Source organism: Podarcis muralis, chromosome 10 (assembly GCF_964188315.1).
Source record: "Podarcis muralis chromosome 10, rPodMur119.hap1.1, whole genome shotgun sequence".
In the NCBI taxonomy this organism is placed as follows: domain Eukaryota; kingdom Metazoa; phylum Chordata; class Lepidosauria; order Squamata; family Lacertidae; genus Podarcis; species Podarcis muralis.
In genome coordinates, this window is record NC_135664.1 from 7,150,650 (window position 1) to 7,178,334 (window position 27,685).

The following is a 27,685-nucleotide window of genomic DNA, read 5'->3' on the forward strand; positions in this document are numbered from 1 at the left end:
AATGTCCTGCCCTAGTATTTTATTATCTATTTTCAAGTAATTTCAAATATTACGATAAGCAACATCATTAATTCCCAAAAATTGGTTCTAAAACCAGTTAAGTCAAGGGTTGCCCCGCTGTAACATGCTCATCTGACAGCAGTAATCTTTCAGAATCTCACACCACATTTTTAGCACTTAACTATGCTCATTTTATGAGCATAAATTTTATGCTCATTTTATGGTGCTGGAGGAGACTCTTGAGAGTCCTATGGACTGCAAGAAGATCAAACCTATCCATTCTGAAGGAAATCAGCCCTGAGTGCTCACTGGAAGGACAGATCCTGAAGCTGAGGCTCCAATACTTTGGCCACCTCATGAGAAGAGAAGACTCCCTGGAAAAGACCCTGATGTTGGGAAAGATGGAGGGCACAAGAAGAAGGGGACGACAGAGGACAAGATGGTTGGATAGTGTTCTCGAAGCTACCAGCATGAGTTTGACCAAACCGCGGGAGGCAGTGGAAGACAGGAGTGCCTGGCGTGCTCTCGTCCAGGGGGTCACGAAGAGTCAGACACAACTAAACAACAACAAATGCTCATTTTTCCTAAAGAAAATGGAGGAGGTCCTTTGATGTACTTTGTTTAAATGCATAAAGATACTGTACATTTAAGTAAGAATTTGCTTGACTTTCCACTTGGCACCAATTCTTACGCTAGAAGGGTGGGAGTCTTCAATGTAGGAAGATCTCTTCCACCAATAGCAACTGTCTGAATACCGGACAAGATGACATGGGTCCTTCTCTGCTGGGCAATGATTGGGTGTGAAGAACCCATACAATTGGCCACGCCCACCTGGAGCTTATTTTCAGCAGCAGTATGGGATTTTTGCACCAGGAAGCAGTAAAGGGGAAGTCTCCCTTGAAAATAAGGAATTACTTTACTTTCTACCATCCACTCACCTTGTCGCTACTACCAGCATTATTTTTGATAACATACACCCAAGAGACACAGTCAGAAAACACAATGTCAAATTCACTACCTCTGAATTCAAAGAAATTAAATGAGCCAAAGATGTTGGGCGCACTCACTAACTTTTTTGGCTGTTTATTTAAACAGCAGACTTGCCTGCCATATCACAAACAGCCGTAGAAACATGCCTCAGTTTCAACAGTAATTCACCATGTGGAATATGGTGCTTCTGGCTTGAGAAACCATTGTTGAAAAACTCCCTTGAAGGTGCATGGTTCTTTGGAAAAGGCCGGAACTAACTACAGGCTAATTCATATTTATAGGTGCCACCTCGTAAGTGTCCCACACGAGTAGTGTGGAGCGGCCATCAGGCAGTCCTGATTGTGAAATTTGCCACCTAACGTACAGAATGTGAACATGGCCGCGGCAATCTATGCAATCCTGCAATTGGGCAACTCATTGGAGCCATGTGTGCAGCTTCCAGAAGGTGGCACCAGCTTTACATGCGAGCTCTTCTCAGCCAGTCACAATAGGATTGCTCTTAACGTGAGCCAGTCTTCAACTTAATGCACACAGCCTTTTTCATCTTAGCCTTCAGCCAAAGGCCAGGGCACTTGGGTTTGGGACTTTGGTGAGCCTGTAATGGCAAGAAGCAGGGCAGCCACAAGGAATATGTGCCTTAGCCAACCATCTCCCTTACAACCAGTTTAGAGCTACGAAACCTGGATTTAAATATCAAAGCAGGACTGCAGGATCATGCACATATCCTCTTCCCTGATAATAAGCACATTCTCACAGTATATGAGCAAAGGCAGGTCCACTTTAACCTCCTTTGAAGACATTCACATATACCACAGAAGAGGATCAGAAGGAACACACAACAGGAGTGGTAGTGTGTATACAATCCCACAGCTCACTCCCAAAACCAGAGATCAACCATAGGCCTGAACAGAGCCTTAGGAACAAAGGAAACTGCCTTATACCGTGTCAGACCAATTTTCTCCCTAGCCTAATACTGTCTGCTCTGGCCAGAAGTGACTCTCCAGGATCTCAGGCAGAGATCTTTCGTATCAGTTGTGGTCCTTTTAACTGGAGCTACCCAGGATTGAATCTAAGAACTTCTCTATGCAAAATATGTATTCTGTAGCTAAGCTACGAAGCCCAATATTATTTTCACTGGAGATCAGTGTGACGGAAATCAGGGGGGCTCATACCCACGTAAGCATACATAAGTTTGCAGCCATAAAGGCACAAAACATGACAGTAAAGCCATGGTATAATTCCTAAAGTCAGGAGTTAATCCACCATTATAACAGCCAATGTTTAATAGGTATCTGAATGTGTTTCAAAACGTATTCACAGATTTTTATTAGACTCCAGGATGGACAGTGTACTAGTAGCTTGCTGAATAGAACACCAAAGGAGGGAATTTGGGGTAGGGTGGCGGTGAAGTTACAAGTTGCTCAAAATTAACATAAAATTTTCAGTGTGATATTACTTTCTCAGTTTTCCTCAGAGGTTCAGAATGAGATTTTTCTCTTGAAAGGAATTCATCTATTCCCACTGTGTATCCATTAACGAGTGTTTCTGCATTAACTATTTTTCATACAAAGTAGTACAATAATCTTTCACCCACATTTCCTTTCTCCTCCATCTACTCTTCACAGACTATGTAGAATTATGTTGCCCAATTAATTTTTCATTGCTCTAGTTATACGTACACACTACATTATTTATTCAAGTGCGCTTAAAGCTTTTACAACAAAAACCCCAGATTTTAGTCTTGCCCCTAGACTATAAGATTCATAAAATTAACAGCCTGTTATTCAAAGGAGCTAATTCCCCTCCCCAAACCACAAACTTTATGCTAGCCTACCCAAACCTTCCCATTTACATTAGCTGCCCCACTTAATAGCTTTATAGTACAAACCCTTCAGTAACAGTTAGTTGGTTGTCTGAGTTGATAATGTTTGTTCCCCTTCCCACACTTGGCTAAAATAAACATTGATATGTACTAGTATCCTCATTCACCTTTACATAATCAATTATTAAATCAGGGAGTTCACCCAGCCCTAAACCCAGGTGACTTTTCAAACTTACCACATACAAAGTTTGTTTCTGCAGATCAGGTGTCATAGTTGCCTGCTTAAATAAACGTATGAAATCGTTGAACGTATCACAGAATGGAAGAGGATATTCTTCCTTAGAGGAAAGGCTTTGTAACTGTCTCAAAATTTCTTCTAGAAGTAGTCTTGAAGTGAAACATTCAACACAGTTCACAAACACATGAGGCAGCTAAGGAGAAAGAAAATTGCATTAATGCTGTTACAACAATTTGCAGAGAATACCACCAGCAGTTTTTTTTGTTTTGCTTTTTTAAAAAACAACAACCTGAGAGATCATTATTCATTCACATTTCTTGACATAATTACTTCTCAATGAGGATTGCTTGCTAACCAAAATGCAAGTATTTCAGTACTAAATATTGAATGATTGGACTTCATGTATAAAGTTGAAATAATTATTACATTTGCTGCCATTTCAATGTATTCTACACACAGTGGGAAGTTCATGAAAGTGAATCCAATAAACAACTACGGTGGACCCTCGGGTTATGTTACCTTCAGGTAACGTAACTTTTGGGTTGTGAATGCAGCAAACCTGGATGTGTATACTTCTGGGTTTCGCCACGCGCGCATGTGCAGAAGCACTCTGCGCATGCTCAATTGCACCCCGCACATGCGCAGAAGGGCACCTCCGGTTACGAAGCTTTTGGGATACGGCCGGGCCTACGGAATGGATCCCATTCGTAATCAGTATTATACAATGTCAACCACAAATTCACTACCACTCCCTCTAGCTGTAAACAAGGTTAGAGAAAGTTAAGGAGAACATGGCACAAAAGCAGCAACAACATTATCTGACAGGCCCCCAAATGAGGACCATAGAGCATCACAGGGCAAGTTGTGAGATGCTAAAAAGATGTTAAAACGCACAATATGATCCATCCGAAACATTACAAGTACTTAATACGGATTGTTAAGATATGGTTTAAGCACAGCATGAAGCTGAAACCAGTAAGTATTTTCTTAGTTCACTCTTGTTCTGAAGTTAGCCCTTGTCTTATCATTCATGTCACCTCAACTCCACATGGATCATCAACAGGGCCAGCACAAGACATATTGATGCCTGAGGCACAGTAGCATTTGACTCTCCCCTCCCAAGGCCACTCAAAGTCAAGCAAGTTATTTTGGCACCTAAGGCAGAAAAGCTCACAAGGGCCTCTCCTACTTCCTGCCAGTAAAAATACAATAATAATAAGTTAAACAACTAACCATCTGCTGCCCTTTCATGACAGACAAAATAAATTACCTGAAGTGGCCACCTTCAGGTATGGCTAATGATAGGGCTGGACATGTACTGTCACTATAGCCAGTACCTGACACTGCCAGAGGCAGGGCAAATATAGAAATCCAACAGCACTAAGTTACAGCTGATTTGTAGGGGCAAACAGAGCTTTGCTTCCTTGTATTCTTGGCTGCGTAAGCCAAGGCCCGATGTACCAAGTTATCTGGGGACGGTCAAGAATGGTTTTCTTGAGGAAACAGTTGAACAAACTGATGGTTTCAGAGGATTTTTAAAAACAAAACTTGAAAGCATTTCCTAATATACAGTTTGAATCCATTATTCTTCTTACCTCTAAGGTTTTCAGAAGAGTCTGCATCACATAAGTCTTCCCACTGGATGTGTGTCCATAGATAAAAAGGGATGGGAAGCTCAAATGCTGACGCTGGAGAAAAATTATATATATATATTTAGTGTTTGTTTTATTTCTTTTCTTTTAAAGCACACTGGCCTTTCTTCAATCAAAAGATGTACAGAACTTTGACTCATCAAGTTTTTGGCTAGATGAAAAGTTGAAGAATGAAGGGTTCGCTAAAAATGCAGCAACTAAGATCCACCAGGACAGCTTATCCCTTTGATTTTATAATCCATCAAAATACAAGGAAGTTCGGTTCAAAAGAATGACTGGCCTGAAGCCCAGCACTGAAACTCCCAAGACATTACAAGTCAAGAGATTGGCCTGTTTGGTAACAGTACCCAAGGCTCCATGACAGAAAGCCTTTAATATGGAGCATACGGATAGCTTTTCAAAAACATCCTTGTGACAGTTTGTAATTGTAAGCTGCTTCGAAAGCCAATCGCAGCTAAAAGCAAGAAACAAATACAGTGGTGCCCCGCAAGACGAATGCCTCGCAAGACGGAAAACCTGCTAGACGAAAGGGTTTTCCGTTTTTGAGTTGCTTCGCAAGACGAATTTCCCTATGGGCTTGCTTCGCAAGACGAAACGTCTTGCTAGTCTTGCGATTTCCCCCCCGCTTCCCCCCCTTTTTCTAAGCCGCTAAGCCGCTAATAGCCTTTTAGCAGCTAAGCCGCTAAGCCTTTAATAGCCGCTAAGCCGCTAATAGCGCTAATCCGCTAATAGGGTTGCTTCGCAAGACGAAAAAACCGCTAGACGAAGAGACTCACAGAACGGATTCTTTTCGTCTTGCGAGGCACCACTGTACAATAAACTTGTTGGGTCATAGGCCATGTTCACACATTAACAGTAAGTCAAGAAACTTGGCTGAATTAGCCATACTGTGCACAAGCTACGTAATGGTGCATGCAGCCCAATCGCTACCTTCACACATACAGGTAAACATACTAGTTAGGAGACAACTTCTGAACCCAAGTGCTGGGAAGGACGCCAGGGCTATGAGGGGATTGATAAAGCAGAGAGTCTGTGTGCAGATGTTTTGTGTGCTTGTGCTTACTGAATGGGATGGGTGGTTTTTTCAATATATGAAGCGCAGGGGGAGTAGGCTGAGTGAAACAGTTTGGGGGTGATCTTCCAGTTAACATGGCTTCTAAGAAATGGCTTTGTGATCTGGAGTTCCCAGGCGAGTTACTTATCTTTTAGCCTCACTAGTGACCAGCTATGCCCACCACAGTGGCCATTTTGTGAATGGGCCTGCCCCCCACCATGGCAGCCAATACAATTTCGCAGAACTCCAAATGTGTTCGCAGGCTCTGCAAAATTGGAGACACCAGAACTAAATAGAGGATGCTTTTTCAGTATGTGGTTAAATACCTTCCAATGATTTGCAATTCTAAGGTCCTGGCACTTAACTGCATAATCTCTCTCTCTCTCCCTCTTCTTAGCAAGAAACTTGCTTCCTTTTTTTTCAATTTACAAAAAGAGTTGCATATCCAAACCACTGATTATTAAGTCAATATCTTGCTTCTTAACTATTTTTAAATATTTTCTGGAAATTGTTCTGAGTTGCTTTTCCAGTCCGCAAGCTCTTGCACTGAGCCATCTGAGGCTGAGAAAGTCTTAAATGTACTGCATGATGTACTGCAAATATAGCAAAATGATAATTGTACAAGTTCATAAACTTACATGCTGACAAGCGATTCATGATGGTAACAAGAGGAAGAAGGGTGATTCCTAATGAATCAATCCGAAACCCGCATTGGAATTCATAGTTTTATTGTTCATCCAATCTTCAATCAATAAACACTTTATGTATGGTAGGGCAGCTGGTCTGAACACACTTATCACTCATACAAAAAAACTTCTTTAGTGATGTATATGCACATCTGTACTAAATTCTTCCAATCCTTCCATGTAAAAAAAGCTGACTGCAAAATTCCAGGGTATCACATGTACAGATGTATGCATGTATGTCCATTCATTGCTGTGCACACCCAAGGAGGAGACAGGATGATGAGTGGCTACTGTCCCACCTCACATACAGATTTGCTAAATCTGATATTGTCTACACTGGCCCCACAATGAGTAGTTTTCTAAACAATGAAATTTCAAATTCAATCAATTATGCATCACTTCACACAGAAGGGGCCCTGAAACGATTTACAAAACCCTACAGAACAAAATCCATTAAAATGAAGCAAAAATACAGCTGTTCACCCACAACGAAAACCACCCAACATAAACATGTGACCTCCTGCCACCTTATCAAACGTTCTGTTTCAGTAAAGTATTTCCAGCAGTTATTCATTCATTCTCTGCAACACTAACTATTTAAAGCAAATAACTGTATATTGGCAATTTTCAACACATCTAAAGTTATTTTAATTCTTGAGGGCAATATAAACACTCAACAAGGAAAAAGCAATACAATCATTAGTACTGCTTGGGAATGAAGCAAAAGAAAAATAGGAAAAAAATCTATTTTGATGATACAATGCTACCTGTAGACATGTTCCTGTAACAACTGTTCAGACACAAGTATATTGTACACAGTGATAATTTTAAAGATAAACTGGTAAAAGAAAGAGTATAAACTGATAAAAATGTTTCTGGAATGAACACCATTTGAATAACTATTACATCCACGTCTTTCAGTTAACTAAGTCCAAGCTAAATTCCTGGGTAGATCAACAAGTGTTGCAATGTTTCCTGAAGGCAGGGTTGAAAAATTCATTCTTCAGGGATTACTAGGAGAATCCCTGGAAATTACTGAGATAATCAAAATCATCTCCATGGTTGAAAAATGTAACCTTTCATTTAAAAACAATCTGCACGTCTAGCACTCATGCTGAATACATCAGTACAGCAAGCTTCAGAAGACTGTCAGGCAAAATTAAATGCCGCAGCAGACTGCCGACATCAATTTCCATACCGTGAACCAAATGACACATTATTCTCCTTAACGGCTTGTAGGGATATTATATTTAATTACAGATAAAGGTAACAACTTCAACTATGCCACAGCCCATATTAATCAATGCAGGAGTTGCTGCTTATATAAGACAGGAGAGGGGAATAGCAGAGTATTACCCTCACAGTTTCTGCTTGAAGCGATGCTCTTCCCGTTATTAACATAAGCCAAAGAATGTTTGTGTTTAAAAAAGACCTTTTGCATAAAGAATGAGCTGTGAGCCAAGAATTCCCCACTTCATATCTCACCTATCATGAATCCATACATAGGCCACTATCTATTTGACAGTGTGCCTCATTTGAAATACGAGGATAATGTTGCCCTACTTAGCATAGCTTTATAAGGGTATTAACATTCTGCAAGTAAGTTAGAAAGCACTACATAAAGATAGCTCTTTGTATAACAATTTGCTTGCCAAGGAAATCATGCATTTCACGGGAGTCCCATACACTGTAAAAAAATCTGGAACGTGTTCTAACACCAAAGGTGATGTGGAGTAATGTCAGGCACACCATTTCTAATCTGAACTGAGAAGGCATCCTAGAACGAACACATCATAGTTCCCTATAGCTGCAGCACAGGAAAAAGGTCAGTACAGTGGAACCTCAGTTTTCGAATGTCTCTGTTGACAAACGTTTTGATTTTCGAACGTTGTAAATCCGGAAGTAAATGCTTCAGTTTTCAAACACTTTTTGGAAGTCGAACATGCACGTTTTGAGTTTTCTGTATTGTTTTTTTCCATTTTGAGGCTTCTGTATTGAGTTTTTGGTTTTCAAACTTTTCAGAACTCGAACAGTCTTCCAGAACAGATTACGTTCGAAAACCGAGGTCCCACTGCCTTTCAGGAAATCTTGGTTCACTGATAACTTTTTTTTCAAATTAAGGAATTCCTGGTAACCTTTGAGATACCCCAAAGTCTCCACAAACACAGCTGGGGATACAGAGATACTGTATGTGGAAAAGGTTGAGTACTTAAGAAACAGTGCTACATAAATAGTATGCATTACTCCCTAATCTACCTATTCAGAGAAATAAATGTCAAAAGAAGGCCTATGTTTGTACATTATAATTTAACAGAATCACTACTGAGTTTTATATGGCAACCTTAAAAAAAAAGGGGGGGGAGGGAAAGGCCTGACTACATTTTCTTGTAAACTCCTATTGGTAGCCAGGGGGAGAAAAGTAGCAATACAAAACTGATACAGTGGTACCTCTGGTTACGTACTTAATTCGTTCCAGAGGTCCGTTCTTAACCTGAAAGTGTTCTTAACCTGAAGCACCACTTTAGCTAATGGGGCCTCCCGCTGCCACCACGCGATTTCTGTTCTCATCCTGAAGCAAAGTTCTTAACCCAAGGTACTATTTCTGGGTTAGCGGAGTCTGTAACCTGAAGCATATGTAACCTGAAGCATATGTAACCCGAGGTACCACTGTACTGTACATTAAAAACAACCATAACTGCATTTCTTTGAATTTAAGAGATATGTGCATGAGTTAATCCCTTGTGTTATGAAAAAACACATGTGTTAACTCATGTATGTATCTCTGAGTTCAAATACCTCCTAAAGGACATGCTAAGGTAATAGTAAAGACTTGCTAAAGGTCAGAGACCTTTAGTTAAAGTAGAATTTGAACCCAGGTCTTCCTGGGCCAACTGTGGTATATCCACTTCAGCTTTACTACCTGTCAGAAGCAAAAAACCCAAAACAAAACACTGTTTTCCTGTCCAGTAAGAAGAATGTTGCCTGAAAAGCAGACTTTGAATACAAAAAATAAGGCCAAGTATCTGAAAGGGCAATTAGAAAAAGAAAATTAGAAAGCGCTACCTCTCCGAAGATTGATAACAAGGTGGACACTTGAGATTCCCGAAAAAGCACCAAGCTTTCCAAGCGAAGCAACGTCGCTTCTGGATATTCTGGATGTTTGAAAACAGGCATTTTGACTTCTGTCTCTGTGTCTTGCAACTTCCAGGATTGCGAGGGGGGCAGGTCTGTTAAGGGAAACATGAAGTGACAAACTGATTCTCACGCTATATTATAGTCTTTCAGCAGCAGTAATAATAATAATAATAATAATAATAATAATAATAATAATAACTGAAGTAAACACTGCAGCCCAACCAATCGTCCACCTGAAGCCCAAGATGACAGCGGTCTGGGCCATAGTAAAAAAATTAAAATAAATGTGAGATTATCCCCACTAATTTGTAGCCAGGTATTTATGGCACAGATGTAGATTTTAACGATCAGACCATCTGCAAAGCAGCAGCTAACACTTGCAAGTCGCTCCTCACGGGCACTAAATATCGACCACAGCGGTAAGAAGCAGCACACCTGCCCGCCACGTTATAATTTGGTTTTTTTTGCGCGGGGAGAAGGGATTTGTCGCCAATTTCTGTTTCAGGAATCGCAAGAAAGCGAGTCTGAAGTAAGGTCTCCCAGTGAGTAAGCCCTGTTGTTCTGCTTCTGTGGAAGGAAGAGCCAGGCAGGTCCCTTGGAGCCGGACCCAGGCGCCCAAATATTTACCTCAGTTACCTCAGCTCTCCCTTAAACCGCCAAAATACACCTTTCGCCCTCCCCCGCTCCGACTACGCGCGAACCCACTGAGCATGCGCGGCGAAGCCACACGCGCCTCCTACCATGGCTAAGGCGCAGGCGCACCGCGCGTTTGTTGGGGTTTTTTAAATAAAATGAACATGCGCAATAGCAGCCGGTGAAGTCCTTAGAGGGCACTTTCCGGTGCCCTTACTTTGGACGGGCGCTTTTCCTCCCCACGGCCTGCAGGGGGAGCGCGAGAGAGGAAGGGAAACCAAAACGAAAGCGACGGCCGGGAGCAAAGCGGGAGGGAGCGCGCAGTGTCTTTGGGTATAAAAGCAACTGGAGAAGGGATGGGCAGCAAAACCAGCCTGGTGCTCCCACCCCAGCCTGGTGTCCAGTGCCCGCTGCAGGGGACGCGCCAGTGTGGCAAACCTATATTTAAGACCGGCCTTTTGAGACACTGGACATAAATTGCCATTTTACTGTTCGCGGTGCATTTGCACAACCGGACGCCTTCACCTGCCCCAGATGCAACAAAACATGCCCTTCTCGTATAGCTCTCTGCAGCCACAGCAAGAGCTGTAACTCGCCAACGGTTTGACTTCAGCCCCAAAGATGCACCCCACCCATAGCTGTCAACTTTCAGATTTGAAAATAAGGGATCAGCAGCCTCACCTGTCCCGGGGACAGTTTAAGGGATATCTGGCGCTGGAATAAGGGAATTTCCCGCAAAAAAAGGGAAGGTTGACAGCTATGACCCCACCGTCTGCAGAGATGGATGGGTGCCAATCAATATTACTGCCCATTCAATCCCAGGTGGGTTTAACTAGATGCCCTTATTTATGAGCTCTGCTGCTGGAAATGAGACACAGCTCGATGCTTTTCCTGTGTGCACTCAGTTCTGAACAGCTTTACTCCCAAGTAATGAGTGGGTTTATGAATGCAGCTTAACCCTGGAACTGTAAGGAAACAACAACATCGAACTCAGCAACTGAGTTCGTATACTCCAATTTATAGATATTCTCCCCAGGGACATCTGCATCTGTTTTATTTTCAACACTTGTCTGCCAAGCAGCATGAACAGGAATAATCTCGTGGATCGCCTTGTGAAGTATTCCCTAGGCATCATCATAAGCATCATAAGGTTGTTTTTCAAAGCATCACTCGGCTATTTTCATATCAAATATAAACAGCTCCCTCCCCCCAAAAATGCTTATAACCTTTGTACAGAGCTATTAAGAAACTCTGTAAAGCAATATTTTCAGTTCTGCCTTATTGAGGCTTAAAGCCATTTCCTTCGCCCACAGGAATCCTGCAGATCTCTGTTCCACACAGGAAAATGCCTTCTTTAAAGTCAGCCCATTGGTTTGCTTAGCTCAGTACTGTGGACGTTCAATGGCGGCAGCCAGTGGCGTAGCGTGGGTTGTCAGCACCCGGGGCAAGGCAAGTAATTTGCGCCCCCTAACCCGTGGATTTGCGCCCCCTAACCTGTGGATTTGCCCTAACCCCAGATGTTGCGCCCGGTGCGGCCGCCCCCCCCTGCACCCCCCACGCTACGCCACTGGCGGCAGCTTTCCAGGGTTTCAGAAAGCTGTCTTTCCCAGCCCTATACGGAGAACACCAGAGATCGCTCCTGTGACCTTTTGCAAGGAAAGTATGCACTTTGCTGCCACACCGCAATCTTTCCCCCTAGCTTCATGTTGTTGTTGTTGTTTAGGTGTTTAGTCGTGTCCGACTCTTCGTGACCCCCTGGACCAGAGCACACCAGGCACTCCTGTCTTCCACTGCCTCCCACAGTTTGGTCAAACTCATGTTGGTAGCTTCGAGAACACTGTCCAACCACCTCGTCCTCTGTTGTCCCCTTTTCCTTGTGCCCTCAATCTTTCCAGCATCAGGGTCTTTTCCAGGGACCCTAGCTTCATAAAGGTAAAGGTAAACATGTATATCCAGGATATAGGCCTGTTTTGCAGCCTACAAGCAGTCTGCTGTTGGGAAAAGGATGCAGCAGACCAGGGTAGACAGCTCTAAACACAAGTACAGATGGAGAATGATAAAGCACACCGGCTCCATTCCAGATCTAATCATGCTAAAAGGTGTTCTTTGGGACGGGAAATACAAGAATGTGGCTAGAAGTGCATATTTGCAATGTGGATGTGTGGTGCTGTGGGTTGAGGAGAGATCCCTGCTGAGCTCTCTGTATGTTCTGAAATCTGAAAAAGGCACTACAGCAGGAGTCTGAACTTGCCTCATTTCCAACCTGCTAATTTGCACTCCCCACACAACTTGCAGCCAGAGCAACAAAATTTGGTTCTCAATACTCTTTTCCTACGCTTGAAAGGAGAAGGCAAAATGTTTTTAGGCATCATTGAATTCCTCATGCTCTAGTGCATGGACCTCTGCAAGGAGCCTGGGTTGCCTGTCTCAAATAATATATATATTCTAACATATGTTCATGTGATAAAGCAAGTAAGATATTCAGTTAACTGCTGTTTCATATAACGGATGGAATACAGGCCACTTAGAATTCAGCAATGGTATTTCCTGCTCTCCATGACGGAATCTAACACGCAAGATGGAAAACAATTGCTGTCAGTAGAGCATTCTGGAACAAATTTCTCTCTGGCTCCACCCTATGGAGATCTGAAAGCATCTCATTGGTCCATTGCCTTTCTCCATTGATGATACCTTTCTATGGCTGGAAAGAGTGAACTACACACCAATATATTTGCCTCAGTGATATCCCAAACTAGGGCTGAAGTCATAGAGGAACCTGCTGAAAATTTGTTTTTTCTTTTGCCAGAATTGATTGACTGATTGTACTTCCCATTCAAGTGAATCCCAAAGCAGCTTGTGGACAATAAACAGCAACAGCAACATAGTAAAACATCCTAGTTGCAGCCCAAGTTATATAATTAACATAACTTCGATAAAGCAATTACAAAGAATTACAACCTATAAAGCAACACTAACAAAAAGCTAACAAGTAAATTAAACATTTGCTTTCTCTCTCACACACACATGCTCAACTATAATTTGCTAAAGTAGTCAGCATAGAAGAAGACCCTGATCCAACAGAAGTACCTACAAACAGAATTGTTCTACATTTAGCACCCGGCTTCCAACACAACATTTACATAGAGTCTCCTGCTGCACAACAGTCAAGCTCTCACTAAAAGATCAGGACCAACTCCACAAAACCTTCCTGGAGACTCTAGGCTCTCGTGGAAGAGGACCATCATGCCATACACAGCCATAGCACAAAACAACAAAGATGGCAGTTTGGGTTAGAGAGAGAAGGAAATACCATTGAGGAAATCTAAGGGCCCATAATCCCAGCATGTGAGGCAGAGCTTCACAGTTTCTGGGCCGTATCCTTGAAGAGAAACTTGAAATATGTATTCTGCTCTCTCCTTAAGCCTCTTCACTGTGAGTTCGTTCAAATAATTGGCTTGGTGTTTTTGTTTTACTCGAGGCAGGGAACTTGCTGTGATCCTCCAAATAACATTTGGCGGGGGGGGGGGGAGGAGAATCATGCTCCCTTTTCATATGTGATGATCTGACAAAATAATTAAGCAATTTCAAAATGATTTCTTCATCATCATCTTCATCCTTGCAGCAATTTTGTTGTTCAGACCCAGTCTGTCTTTCATGTAAACATCCATCCCATTTCTGCAAGTTTCTACTAAGGCATGAAGGACAGCTCCCTCTGTAATTGCTGTCAATAAAAGAGCTTTGAATGATGTACTTCATCTTGAGGCGGAAAAAAACAAACAAAACATTTCCTAACTGCAGAAAGAAGACAGAAAGACACTGTTTGTTGCAGTTGCAGACAAAGACTCAATGTGGGCTTCACTTCTCAATCTATAAAACTTTTAAAAAGCAGCTAAATTTTACTCTGGGCTGATAAATTGCTTACTGAGACTGACAGAAAAATCCTATCTGCTACTCAGCTTGATCTCTTCCCTCATTCTATTTTCTGTAGGCTTGCAGCTGTCTCAGTCTTAGGTTTATATGTCAGCAAAAATAAACCTGGCATATTAACAAAGGAGGGAAAGGAATTGAGAACAGAGAGGTGAGATGAGGGTGTGTTTTTTTCTGGTTCTCCACTCAACAAAATCCTTGCAAATTATTGATTAGCTGTTTACAAAAGACAAAAACAAGAATCCTCCATTAACAAAGCTAATAACTGACATAGCTGATTATGAAAGAATGATCATAGCATACCCTTCCAATATTTCACAAATGAAAACAAATTTGCTAGTACCATCCCACTCTTTCACCAAGAATCACTGCCTCACTGCAACTGCACATTGCAAATTGCAAAACTGTGTTCCTTTATTCTAATGAAGCACAGTGGACCAACTGTGAGCTGATGACATGGCTCCCCAAATCAACACAGACTGTGGAAACTTCACATTGGACTTCAAGCATCTGGCATTGTGTGCCTCCCCATTCTTCCTCCAGACTCTGGGTCCTTGGTTTCCAAATGAGATGCAAAAGCTGCTCTTATCAGAAAAGAGATTTGGGGAGCCATGTCATCAGCTGGTGTTGGTCCACTGTGCTTCATTAAGTCCAGGGTCAACATAGCCATCTACCAGGAGATTTTGGAGCACTTCATGCTTCCTTCCGCAGGCGAGCTTTATGGGGATGCTGATTTCATTTTCCAGTAGGACTTTGTCACCTGCCCACACTGCCAAAAGTACCAAAACCTGGTTCAATGGACATGGGATTACAGTGCTTGATTGGCCAGCAAACCTGCCTGACCTGAACCCCATAGAAAATCTATGGGGCATTGCCAAGAGAAAGATGAGAGACATGAGGCCGAGCAATGCAGAAGAGCTGAAGGCTGCTATTGAAGCTTCCTGGTCTTCTGTAACACCTCAGCAGTGCCCCAGGCTGATAGCATCCATGCCATGCCGCATTGAGGCAGTAATTGATGCAAAAGGGGCCCAAACCAAGTACTGAATACATATGCATGCTTCTACTTCTCAGAGGTCCAATATTGCTCTATTTGCAGTCCTTGTTTTGCTGATTTCATTTAATATTCTAATTTTCTGAGATTGTTAATTTGGGGTTTTCATCAGCTGTATGCCATAAACATCACAATTATAACAAATAAAGGCTTGACATATCTCGCTTTGCATGTCATGAGTCTATCTCATATATTAGTTTCACCTTTTAAGTTGAATTACTGAAATAAATGAACTTTTCCACAATATTCTAATTTTCCGAGTTTCACCTGTATGTCTCAGGGGCAGCAATGTGTAAAATGGTTAAGCTGTGCACTAAACAAGGCCTTAATACAGGAGTAGAAAACTGTTGGCCCATAGGTGGGATCCAGCCCGCCAGCATCCTTAGCAGCAGTGTGAATGGGACCATGATAGTGCCATCTTCTGGAATCACTGCTTCAAGTGTAGTTGAAGGGGAAGGTGGGTGGAGCATTGCAACTACTGGAGATCAAGAGCCTGATTTCCTCCAGTGCTTGCAATGCTCTGCCCACTTCCTCCATCAGTTACACATTGAAGTGGTGGTTCTGAGTGGCTTCCTCTGTCCTTCACTGCTGGGAAAGGTCAGGTGTTTGGGAGGCCAGCCACCCCTCAAGGCACCTGCAGCGCTTTAAAGCTGCCGTTCTCAGTGGCTTCCTCCCCCACCCCCATTCAGGAGCAAGTCGGCAATAAACCACACAGAGTAAGTGAAGTTAGCTCTTTATTAGAAGAGCACAGCAACTCTTCTTCAGTAGGTCTTGTCCCTATGAGGCAGTTGTGAAAGCTACGCCTTCCCACAGCTACCTACCGGTAAGTCTCCTCCTCTCCCAAGCAATCTGAGACTGCGCCATTGTGCATGACATTGCTCCTCTCACTTCATACCTCTCCTGGGAGACCAGCAGGGAGGGGAGCTTGTTGCAGCAGGAGTGGGGGACACCCTGGTTTCTTCACCAGCTGGACTCATCTCTGCTTCTTGGCCGCCATCATCCCATTCTCCTGCTTCTGTTTCTGGACTCCTCTCTGCCTCAGATTCTCCCTTCTCACTAGGGCTCTGTTACCTTTTCAGGTTCCAACACCCCCCCCCCCATTATTTTCCTTCTTCTCCCTCTGACCACTCATCGTTGTCCCACCACCAATCCCCGGTCTCTAAGCCTTCTTCCATTGGTGGTTCCCCATCTGGTGTCTCCCACCACTCCTCTGTGTCCAGCCAGTCCATGACCTCCCCCTTCACCTATTCTATTGAGAAGGCCAGCAGAAGGGACATGGAAAAGAGTTAAGAGCCTCGGACAGAAGATCACCAGGTTGATGGACCATATGGAATGGATAGAAAGGACTGACAGAATCCGAGACCAGGGAGAAGAGACGGTGGGTGAAGATTGGAAGAAAGTTTAAAAATTTAGTTAAAGTTTATTTACAGAAATATTGTAAAATTAATGAGTGTTAGAAAAATGTTGGAATGAAATTACATGGCTTTAGTAGAAATGTTATAAGGAGTTAAGTATAAATAAGTTTTAAGGTTTTTTATGGTAAGATAAGGTTAAAATAAATTAAGACAATTAAATGACAGAAAACAGTAAAAGATGGAAAGGATTTGCTGAAATAATTAATAAGTAGAATACAAAAAAGGGAGGTGTGAGGAGGTCGATGAAACAAGTTAATGAAAGATAAAGATATGGAAATATTGGATGTGTTTTTAATTGTTTTTGTTTTGATGTATTGTGTCTTTTGTTTTTTTATATATGTTTTGTAATGTATTGATTTGTATTGTATACCTTTTTTTCTTTCGTTTTTTTACTTCTTTCTGTAATCTTAAACTTTTAATAAATATTATTTTTTTAAAAAGAGAGAAGGCCAGCTGTGTCAGGATCCTCTGCCTCACGGTACATGGATCACCAAGAAGTGTTGGTTCCTAAGAGTGCAGCCCCCTCTTTGCAGCGGCACGGCTGTCTCACGATCAGCTGAGAAGGAGGAGGATTGTGGTGAGGGGAGTTTTAGAACACCCTGTAACGGTGAACTCTTTCCCTCCATCAAGCTGATTGGGAATCAAATGAGCAGCTTTGTGTGTTTGTGCAATGCGCCCACTTTGAGCACACCCATTCTTGTTTTGTCCCTGCGTACCACTAGCATGGGACACAGGTGGCGCTGTGGGTTAAACCACAGAGCCTAGGACTTGCCAATCAGAAGGCTGGTGGTTTGAATCCCCGCGACGGGGTGAGCTCCCGTTGCTCGGTCCCTGCTCCTGCCAACCTAGCAGTTCGAAAGCACATCAAAGTGCAAGTAGATAAATAGGTACTGCTCCGGCGGGAAGGTAAACGGCGTTTCCGTGCGCTGTTCTGGTTTGCCAGAAGCGGCTTAGACCTGCTGGCCACATGACCCGGAAGCTGTACGCCGGCTCCTTCGGCCAATAAAGCGAGATGAGCGCCGCAACCCCAGAGTCGGTCATGAGTGGACCTAATGGTCAGGGGTCCCTTTACCACTAGCATGTGACCCCCTGGGGGGCTGACTCTCAAGGCAAAAAGAAGGTTGCTTCAGCATATCTGCTACTGCAGCCTTGTATGGACCGCTCCAGGCAATCAGGAATGCCTTTCAGGTGAGTGAGCGGGCAGACAGATCTTTCCATTCCTTCTTTACTGGCCTTCTTTGTTTCCATGCTGGTTGCAGAGGACAGGAAGCTCATTTCTTCGTTCTCTTTTTAGGCTAGTAACTTTTGAGGGCTTATTTACAATGCAGTACTACTAACTTGGTGCATCCCTGTCGTCATCATCACTAGCAGAGACTAATTCTTGTTTTGTCCCTGCGTACCACTAGCATGGGACACGGGTGGCGCTGTGGGTTAAACCACAGAGCCTAGGACTTGCCAATCAGAAGGTCAGAAGGCTGGTGGTTCGAATCCCCGCGGCGGGGTGCGCTCCCGTTGTTCGGTCCCAGCGCCTGCCAATCTAGCAGTTCGAAAGCACTCCCGGGTGCAAGTAGATAAATAGGGACCGCTTACTAGCGGGAAGGTAAACGGCGTTTCCGTGTGCGGCTCTGGCTCGCCAGAGCAGTGATGTCACGCTGGCCACGTGACCTGGAAGTGTCTCCGGACAGCACTGGCCCCCGGCCTCTTGAGTGAGATGGGCGCACAACCCCAGAGTCTGTCAAGACTGGCCCGTACGGGCAAGGGTACCTTTACCTTTACCTTTACTACTAACTTAGTGCATCCCTGTCGTCATCACTACCAGAGACTAATTCAGTTAGGAAAGGAGGGTGGTCTGAACTCTGAAGAATGGCAAGTCAAGCACCTGGCACTAATAAGATTTGAACATGGCAGTCCCCAAAAGCAAAAACAGAGAAAATGGATATGGGAAATACTGAATCAGGAACCAGAAATAGGGACTCTCCCTGGTAAATGAAGGCAGTTGGATCTGAATTCAGTTTTTGAGGACTAAGGAAGTCTTTCTGATCTTTCAGCGTGGTTTGAGCTATCAATTGTATATTGTATTTAAGATTAATTTACCCTGCAATATTAAGAGAAAATTGTGTTTTGTTTTGCGTGAATATAGCTGTGGGGAAAGAAATATGTAACATATTTCAGTGGCTCCTCACTGCATTTTTTATTTAAAAAGTCCAATGTCTTGAACTGAATACTGAAATTTGCTCTTTCTCTGCTCATAATTTACTGGTACCATGGAGCACTGACAACATTAATTTATGATGTTACAGCTTCACTGAAACTTTTGTAGTTTCCCTGTTTGCACAAGGATTTTAACAGCACTCATTCCTTTATTACATTTATATATCATCCTTTGATCCAACAGTGTCTCTGTAGCAGTTTCACAGTAAAAGATAGTTACAATCATAGATGGATAGATAGATAGATAGATAGATGATAGATAGATAGATAGATAGATAGATAGATGATAGATGATAGATAGATAGATGATAGATGATAGATAGATAGATAGATAGATAGATAGATAGATAGATAGATAGAGAGAGAGAGATAGATGATAGATAGATAGATAGAGATATAGATATAGATATAGATATGGCGCATCACCACAACACAGACAGCAATTATCACTAATAGAAAGCAGCAAACATGGATGTGAATAACAAAACACTTTTATTCATATGTTATTTCCCCCAATCCAGTAGGGAAATTAAGGGCCAAATGATACATGATATTAGTCACATGTTTAAGCAATTGTGCTCAACTTTCATTGTGCTTAGCTTTCACTTTTGAGAAAAAGCAGTTCTGATGTGGAATGCGATCCCAATCCAGACTTTATGCTGATTTTCCGTAGAAAACCAAGCCTTCCTGGTTAAATTAGTCTTGGCTCCCAGCTCCCAAGTGCTGCCCAGGTCTGCTTGCTGGACCCCTTTGGAATCCCAACCAATATTCTGGCTGCACACAGAAGGGGTAGAAAATGGGTAGGAATAGGCAAGAAAGCTTCTCAGTTTTCACTAATATTCTTGCTGAGAAACCTTCGATGAGCTACTGAGGTTCCCTGCAACACAATTTGGCAAAATCACTGTTCTAAACAATTGGGGGTGTGTGTGGAAATGACAGAAAATACTAGCTGTTAAAGAGCGATACACACACAAACACACCCGTCGGTCGCCATTTCTTTTCCAGTACATCTTTGATGGTTTCAAATGACTTCACAGTTTTATAGTAAGGATTGAACTTGCTCACCTTTTTCTCTCCACTGTCTTTGTAATACCAAGTCCAGATTCCATCATAATACTCGCCCAGCCTGCTTTCATTGCCTTTTTATCTTAAGCCTAGACTGCCCTTGAGTATCCTGACAACTGCCGAGACAATTTTCCTTCTTTCCTCCCTCTTTCAACTTAATATTCTACCCATTTCCCCCCTACTGCTCATAGTGAAATTTGTTGCAACAATTGATGTTCAAGAACGTAGCTGTTGTGTTTTGAGCAGATTTATCGCTGGGCTGAATTCAGTTTTTTTTAGACCATAGCGCTGCTTTGGAAAATTATGATGATTCGTTTTTGTCAGTCACGGCCCCAGTTCATATGAAGCTTTCAGTGCTAGCTAGCAGGGCTGGCCCGAGACATTTTCGCGCCTGAGACAAACCACAAAATGGTGTCCCCGCCCTTCCGAGAAGAAAAATAATTAGGGAACAATATGTCAGAATATATCTGTGGGTCACCAGTTTTTCTTCTGCGAAATGGGTTGAGCCTGCTGGAGGTTCTTATATTTCCAATTTTGCTCAGGCCCAAAAAGGTTAGGAAGCCCTGTCTTAATGTATGGCCCTGTTGATATGGAAGTGTATGCTTATGTTTTCCTAAAATACAATTTGAGGAAGTGTGCAGGTGTGCAGAATAAATCAAAATACACCTCACTAAATTACTTTTGAAGTAGAGTATGACAAATCAAAGCTGTGTTTAAGACTTAAATATTTTTTGTATAATATCCATTATTTACCATATCCATTACCCAGAGAGAGTACAGTGGTACCTCGGGTTAAGAACTTAATTCGTTCTTGAGGTCTGTTCTTAACCTGAAACTGTTCTTAACCTGAAGCACCACTTTAGCTAATGGGGCCTCCTGCTGCTGCTGCGCCACTGCTGCACGATTTCTGTTCTCATCCTGAAGCAAAGTTCTTAACCCGAGGTACTATTTCTGGGTTAGCGGAGTTTGTAACCTGAAGTGTATGTAACCTGAAGCGTATATAACCCAAGGTACCACTGTATTCCTTCTCTTCCATTGGGTCAATTGTTTTTCATGGCCTTAGATTAACATTCCTTGTGGAAATGTAAGTAATTCTTCCTTGTGGAAATGTAAGTAATTCTGCCACAGATTTTTTTTTAAAAAATTTGCCTTAAACATGTCAGAACCCATAGCAAGGCAAATGTGGGCTTTTTGCAGAATAGCCAGCCAATTGACCAGCCTTTCCCGGTGTCTACTTAATAAAACTGTCTTCTGTCAGCTCACCAACATTTGATACAAAAAGACCTTCAGGTCATGCAAAGGCTCCTTCAATAAATCCACCATTTTGGCTTCAGCCAAGCACACCAGATTCCACACTGGCCCTAAATCTGCCTCATCACATATTTCCTTGATTCCATCTGCCTTGCCCCACCCTGACACCTGAACCTGCTCAAAGGTTCAATATTTTTAAAAATCAAATGTCGTCCATTTAAGCTTTCTTCCATAACGTTGTGCCTCTCCATGAACCGCAAACATGCATTGTTGATTTGATTCAAATTAAGAAGATCCTATTTATCTTTCTTAGGGAAGTTCCATTTTGATTTGAGATCGTTGGACTGCGCAGCTGGTTTTCATTAGGTATGTGTAGGCAGCTTCTTCTCCTACCATACATCCGACTGCCTCAGAATATGCCATTAGGTGCCAATAATACACCACCGGAGACTATTCTTCATCTGCACCTTTGGTGGTGTGTTACTGTCACTGAACAGCAGGCACTGATGTCAGGTACTGACAACGTGGGTTTGATGTAAGTGCCAATACATAGGAGGGGTGGAATTTGCTATCATGGATGTAATGGAAAAGAGCAAGTGTGACAGCTGGATGTAAGGCAGTTGTACATAAGAAAACCCAGATTGGAGGTTTTCCTAAATTAGAACGCACAGGCCAGCTCATTATGTATATCCTGTTAATCGGGGACACACATACACAAGGAAGGTATTTTCTAGGGGAGCTGTGAGATGTGCTCTGACATGATAACAAGTTTTAAAATCTTTTTTGTCTTTGCTGAGATTTCAGCTGAGCTATAGCGATACTCTGAAAGAGAGAATTCTGTGCACAGTTAATAGAAAATATGATAGAAAGCTGGTGCTCAATAATACCCAGCATTGTTCATAGCTGTTTAATATTTTTATCGCAACCAAACTGAATGGAAACCTAATCCATAGGAAGGATTCCTTTCTTTCTTTTAGGAACACAGCAAAAACTGCAATTTAGTTTTACAATGCGCGAGAAATTGCACTGCTCACAGATGCCCCAATCCATTTCCATTGCGAGGAATGACTACATTAGGTCAGGGGTAAGAGAGGATGGATAGGGACGCGGGTGGCGCTGTGGGTTAAACCACAGAGCCTAGGACTTGCCGATCAGAAGGTCAGCAGTTTGAATCCCCGCAACAGGGTGAGCTCCCGTTGCTTGGTCCCTGCTCCTGCCAACCTAGCAGTTCGAAAGCACATCAAAGTGCAAGTAGATAAATAGGTACCACTCCAGCGGGAAGGTAAACGGCGTTTCTGTGCGCTGCTCTGGTTCGCCAGAAGCGGCTTAGTCATACTGGCCACATGACCTGGAAGCTGTACGCCGGCTCCCTTGGCCAATAAAGCAAGTTGAGCGTCGCAACCCCAGAGTCGTCCACGACTGGACCTAATGGTCAGGGGTCCCTAATGGACAGAAGTCAAGAAAGATTTAGACATATGGTCAAGGCTGAAACTTTCCTTGTTAGGCAGAATTGCTGTTATTAAAATGAATGTATTGCCTAGAATGTTATTTCTGTTTCGGACATTACAAATAATAGACAAGATGGACTGTTTCAAGAGGTGGCAGAAAGACATATCGAAGTTTGTTTGGCAGGGCAAAAAGCCAAGAATAAAATTTAAGACATTAACAGATGCAAAAGATAGAGGGGGTTTTGCCCTGCCGGACTTAAGACTTTACTATGAATCAGCAGCGTTTTGCTGGTTGAAAGACTGGCTGCTCCTCGAGAATACAGACATTTTGGATCTTGAAGGATTTGATAACAGATTTGGTTGGCATGCATATATATGGTATGACAAGGTAAAAGTACACAAAGGTTTTAAGAACCATATGGTGAGGAAAGCTTTGTATAATGTTTGGATAAGGTATAAAGATCTGTTTGAAAGTAGAACCCCTAGGTGGCTGTCACCAATGGAGGCAAAAGAGGTGAAAAAATTGAATATGGGTTCTAATTGGCCTAAATATTCTGAAATCATAGAACAAGATGGTGAAAAAGTAAAATTGCAGAGTTTCGAGAAGCTGAAGTTTAAGGTGAGAGATTGGCTACATTACCGACAGATAAATGAAGTATTTAAACAGGACAGAAAGAAAGGCTTCCAAGTGGAGAAGTCAAAACTAGAAACAGAACTGTTAGAACCCAATACTAAAAATTTGTCAAGAATGTACAACTTGCTGTTGAAATGGAATACCCAAGATGAAATGGTGAAATCTAGTATGATTAAATGGGCACAGGATATGGGGCATGACATTGAGCTTGCTGACTGGGAGCAGTTATGGACCACTGGTGTTAAATTCACGGCATGTAATGCCTTAAGAGAAAACATTATGAAAATGATCTACAGGTGGTACATGACTCCGGCTAAGTTAGCAAAGATCTATCATCTGCCCAACAACAAGTGTTGGAAATGTAATGAAACGGAGGGAACCTTCTATCACCTTTGGTGGACCTGCCCGAAGATTAAGGCTTTCTGGGAAATGATCTATAATGAAATTAAAAAAGTTCTGAAGAGAACCTTTAATAAAAAACCAGAGGCCTTTCTCTTGGGCATGGTGGGCCAAATGGTGCCAAAGAAGGATAGGACATTTTTTATGTATGCTACAACAGCAGCAAGAATCCTTCTAGCAAAGTATTGGAAGACGCAAGATCTACCCACGTTGGAAGAATGGCAGACGAAGGTGATTGACTATATGGGACTGGCAGAGATGACTGGCAGAATTCGAGACCGGGGGAAAGAGGCGGTGGATGAAGATTGGAACAAATTCAAAGTTTATCTTAAAAACTGTTGTAATTTGGAAAATTAGGGGCTCAGGGTAATAAGAGATAAAGAACTACAGTTGTATTAATAATTTATGGAAGTTAAATTTTTGAAATACAAATAAGTTTATTACGAAAGGGTTGCTGAAAAATCTTGAAACAAGAATGCAGAAAAGGGGTGGTACAGGGAAGTCGATTTTGTGTTTGTTTATGTTTTTGCTTTGTTCCTTTTTTACTTATGAAAAACTAATAAAAATTTATTTTAAAAAAAAGAAAAAAAGAAAGCACATCAAAGTGCAAGTAAATAGGTACCGCTCCGGCGGGAAGGTAAACAGAGTTTCCGTGCGCTGCTCCGGTTCGCCAGAAGTGGCTTAGTCATGACCCGGAAGCTGTACGCCAGCTCCCTCGGCCAATGAAGCGAGATGAACGCCGCAACCCCAGAGTCAGTCATGACTGGACCTAATGGTCAGGGGTCCCTTTACCTTTAACTTTAAGAGAGGATGGATAGATTGTGAGATGTACTATGGGAGGGAAAGACCCTTATTAATCCAGGCACACTTTGGCATCCTTCCCATTCCTAGACTGCAAGCAGAAACTGATGGCAACTTTCCACCACACCATTCTTGCTCACCATATGAATCCCCGAGACTCATCCTAGTCCGCCTGCTATCTCCTGAAAATATGTCATATCCCTTCCCACCTTGCTCTTCAGAGCAGCACATCTGAAGGCCATGGAGAGAGAGAGGAGGGAAAGGCATACTATCCTAACTGAACTGACAGTCTGGATCCCTCCAAGTGTTTTGGACGTCTGCGCTCACCACCAGCCCAAGCTGGGTGATCCAGGTGTCCCATCATCCAGCCCTGCCAGCTTCCCTCAGCCACCACCTGCAGAGTGCCACCAGCTGGGCTTCCAGGGGCAGGAAGATGGCTGGCCCAGCATCCACGGATATAGTGATCTGTCTGCGCTCTCACTCCCTGCCCATGTGTATAGGGCTGTGGATACGGTGGAGGCCCTGCAGCTCTATGCAGACTGGGGTGGCAGCTAGGAATGCTCCCTAATTTGAGACAGCTGGGCTGCCCAGACAACAAGACCCATCCACCCTGGCCTCAATGATGTGGTCCAAATGAAAGCAATGCATTTGGAACTAACTTGGCTGCAGGAGTTGCCAGGAGGAGGCATACAAGGCACCATCCGACTGTCTTAGGAACTCCACTCCAGATCTGTGTAAGTGTGCTGGTCCCGGGGGGAAGGTTACCGTTGGCGTGGTCAAAGTCCAGTCCTGGGTCACGAGTCTGGAAACAGTTCACAAAGAGCGAGGTGGGGTCCGAAGCAGGAAGCCGGTCGGGGACGGGAACTCTGGAAGGACAGGTCTGGGTCCGGGCAGAAGCAGGTATTCAACGACGTTGCTCCCGCAACCTGGGACCGGGCTGACTAGCCTTTATCTTCTCTGAGGCCAGGGGCGGTCCTGGCCCCCAGGAGCCCCACCTCCCCTGGCCTTAAGGCGAGCACTCCTCCTGGGAGAAACCAGTTCCCTCCGCCTCTCTGCCCTGAGCCTCTGCAGCTCAGGAGAGGCTGGAGGGTTACTGGACCCAGGGGGAGACTCACCTTCCCCTGACAGGGCTGGGAGAGGCGCACCTGTAGGCACTGTGTCCTCAACCCCCTCCGGAGCCAGAGTGGATTCATCTGGTGTCTGCCCGAGGATCCAGCACAGGTGCAGGCACTTCAGATCCAAGGCCCTGCCCCAGCTCAGCGGGGACTCCTGTGCAGGCTGGGATAACTCCGGTTCAGCCTCTGAATCGGATTCCCAGGCCATCACAGTAAGGTTTATTCCTTAGTCTTTTCTTCTCCTGAAGATAATCCACAAGACAGAAGAGGTTTAGGATCAGAGCTTTCTTTCTCTGAGATGGGCTACCTTCCCAGGTTGGCGAGCCCTGTCTGCCCCTCACTTCCCACCGCAGCAAGTGAAGAAACCACCTTTTGGACCATTGGACCCACTATTGGTCTTGCTCGCTCAGTCCACCAGAGCCTGTCTTCGCATGCAGAGGAAATCCCTAACTCACCAAGGGTTTGAGACCCATCGGCTACCCTCATCTGGTTTAGCCGGCCAGTTGAAGCCGTTCCAGGGTGTGGCCGCTGCCACATGCCGACAGCTTATAGGAGCCTCAGGTGAAAGCTGAGTGCAGGATGGGGACCAAAGGCGGACAAACTACCCCAGAAGGAGCATGGTGTGTCCCCCACCAGAGGCACTACTGCTCCCCAGACCCTGCCCACACCCCATACAATCTGAGACTACTAATTCAATATCTTTATAAAATTAGAAGCTCCATGGACAACAACCCTTCCTTCATTATCCATTCCCTTCATGTTGTTTGTTGTTGTGAGGCACACTGCAAACATCGTGTCGCTCCCAAAAAAGATCAAAGAGCAATCTGGTTAGCACCCATGTAACTTGCTTATGAATCAAGGCATTATGTCAAACAGCATAGGGGGTGAAAAGGAAATCTGTGGCTGTGTCTGTAACTCAGTTAGACACCTGCATAAATACCAAAACCAATGTGCTAAAAAGCAACATTCCCAGTAGGGTGGAAGTTATTTTTACGTCCCGCTTTATGACAAAGAAAACACTGTTGGCAGAGAGCAATGTTCCATCTCCATCTTGGGTTTTCTACTGTGAGCACCTTGGCTCAAAGGCATCAAGGTTAACCCCAAAAGGAGGCAAAAATGTTTAGCCTGGGAAAGAGACTATTACTAGGTGATATGATAGCTGCCTTCAAATATTTGAATGCCTTGAAAGGTGGTGGACTCCCCTTGATAGGAGGTTTTTAAGCAGAGGCTTGATGCCAGCCTATCAGGCATCATAGCTGTCAAGTGTCCCTTATTTGAAGGGACAGTCCCTTATTCCAGCGCCATGTCCCGCTGCTGTCCCTTATTGATGGATGTCCCTTAAATGTCCCTTAAATTATGTCCCTTAAATTTCAAAGGAAACAGCTCCTCTCCCTCCCTCCCTCCCTGCTGGCCAGGGAGGAGGGACGCTCCAACTGTGTTGCTTGGCTCTGTTGCTCATCCAATAAGAAGTCTAAGAATGACAGGGGGTGGAGCTTGCATGCCTTGTGTGTGGCTAGTTAATGCAAGCTGAGGGTTTTTTTGAATGCTGGACGCCATTTTGTTGCACGTGCTGCTGCAAACTTTGCAGTGCAAAGCCAGGCCGGGGAGCCATCTTAAGCTGAGGCTGCATAGGCCTTTTGGTGCATGTGATTCAGATTCTATTCAGTTGAACCTCTGGTTACAAAGTTGGTTGGACAGTGTTCTTGAAGCTACCCAGCATGAGTTTGACCAGACTGCAGGAGAACAGGAGTGCCTGGAACAGATGAGGCTGCAGGTCCCTTATTTTGGCTGCTGGTCCCTTATTTTCAAATCTGTAAGTTGACAGCTATGTCAGGGATACTGTTGTAGCAGATCTTCTGCATCAGCAGGAGTTTGGAATAGATGGTCTTTGATGTTCCTCCCAATGCTATGAAATTTAAAAGCAGAAGTAGCAGAACATTCGGGTAGCTTGGACAAGACCAGACACTTTTTGCTCAGATTCTCCTTTTAATCTGCCCTTCAGCTGAGAACTTGCATCTTAAATAAAACTAATTTAAAGCAACAAATAACCAAACACTTCCGTCCTTTGCAAGATCAAGAGTGAAGTGATCAGCATTTTCCAGAATCAACCCCCTGTCAAGCTCTGATGAGCAGTACTGGTGGAGCATTAGCCTTTGTT

The 27,685-nt window shown here is 43.5% G+C and overlaps 1 protein-coding gene across 3 annotated transcripts in view; it reads right to left on the minus strand.

Annotated features, from left to right (window-relative positions):
• ORC5 (origin recognition complex subunit 5) overlaps positions 1-10,316 on the minus strand; it is a 64,809-nt gene extending 54,493 nt beyond the window's left edge. The window contains exons 1-4 of one of the 3 annotated variants that reach the window (XM_028745870.2): positions 10,214-10,316; positions 9,506-9,669; positions 4,646-4,738; positions 3,049-3,243 (exon numbers count right to left, since the gene is read on the minus strand). In XM_028745870.2, the coding sequence (XP_028601703.2) occupies positions 3,049-3,243; positions 4,646-4,738; positions 9,506-9,616 (399 nt within the window). In that variant the 5' untranslated portion in view covers positions 9,617-9,669; positions 10,214-10,316. Of the gene's footprint in view, positions 1-3,048; positions 3,244-4,645; positions 4,739-9,505; positions 9,670-10,204 lie in introns of all 3 variants that reach the window. The other 2 variants (XM_028745869.2, XM_077935777.1) reach the window with 2 other exon arrangements.
• Between the last annotated feature and the right edge of the window lie 17,369 nt (positions 10,317-27,685).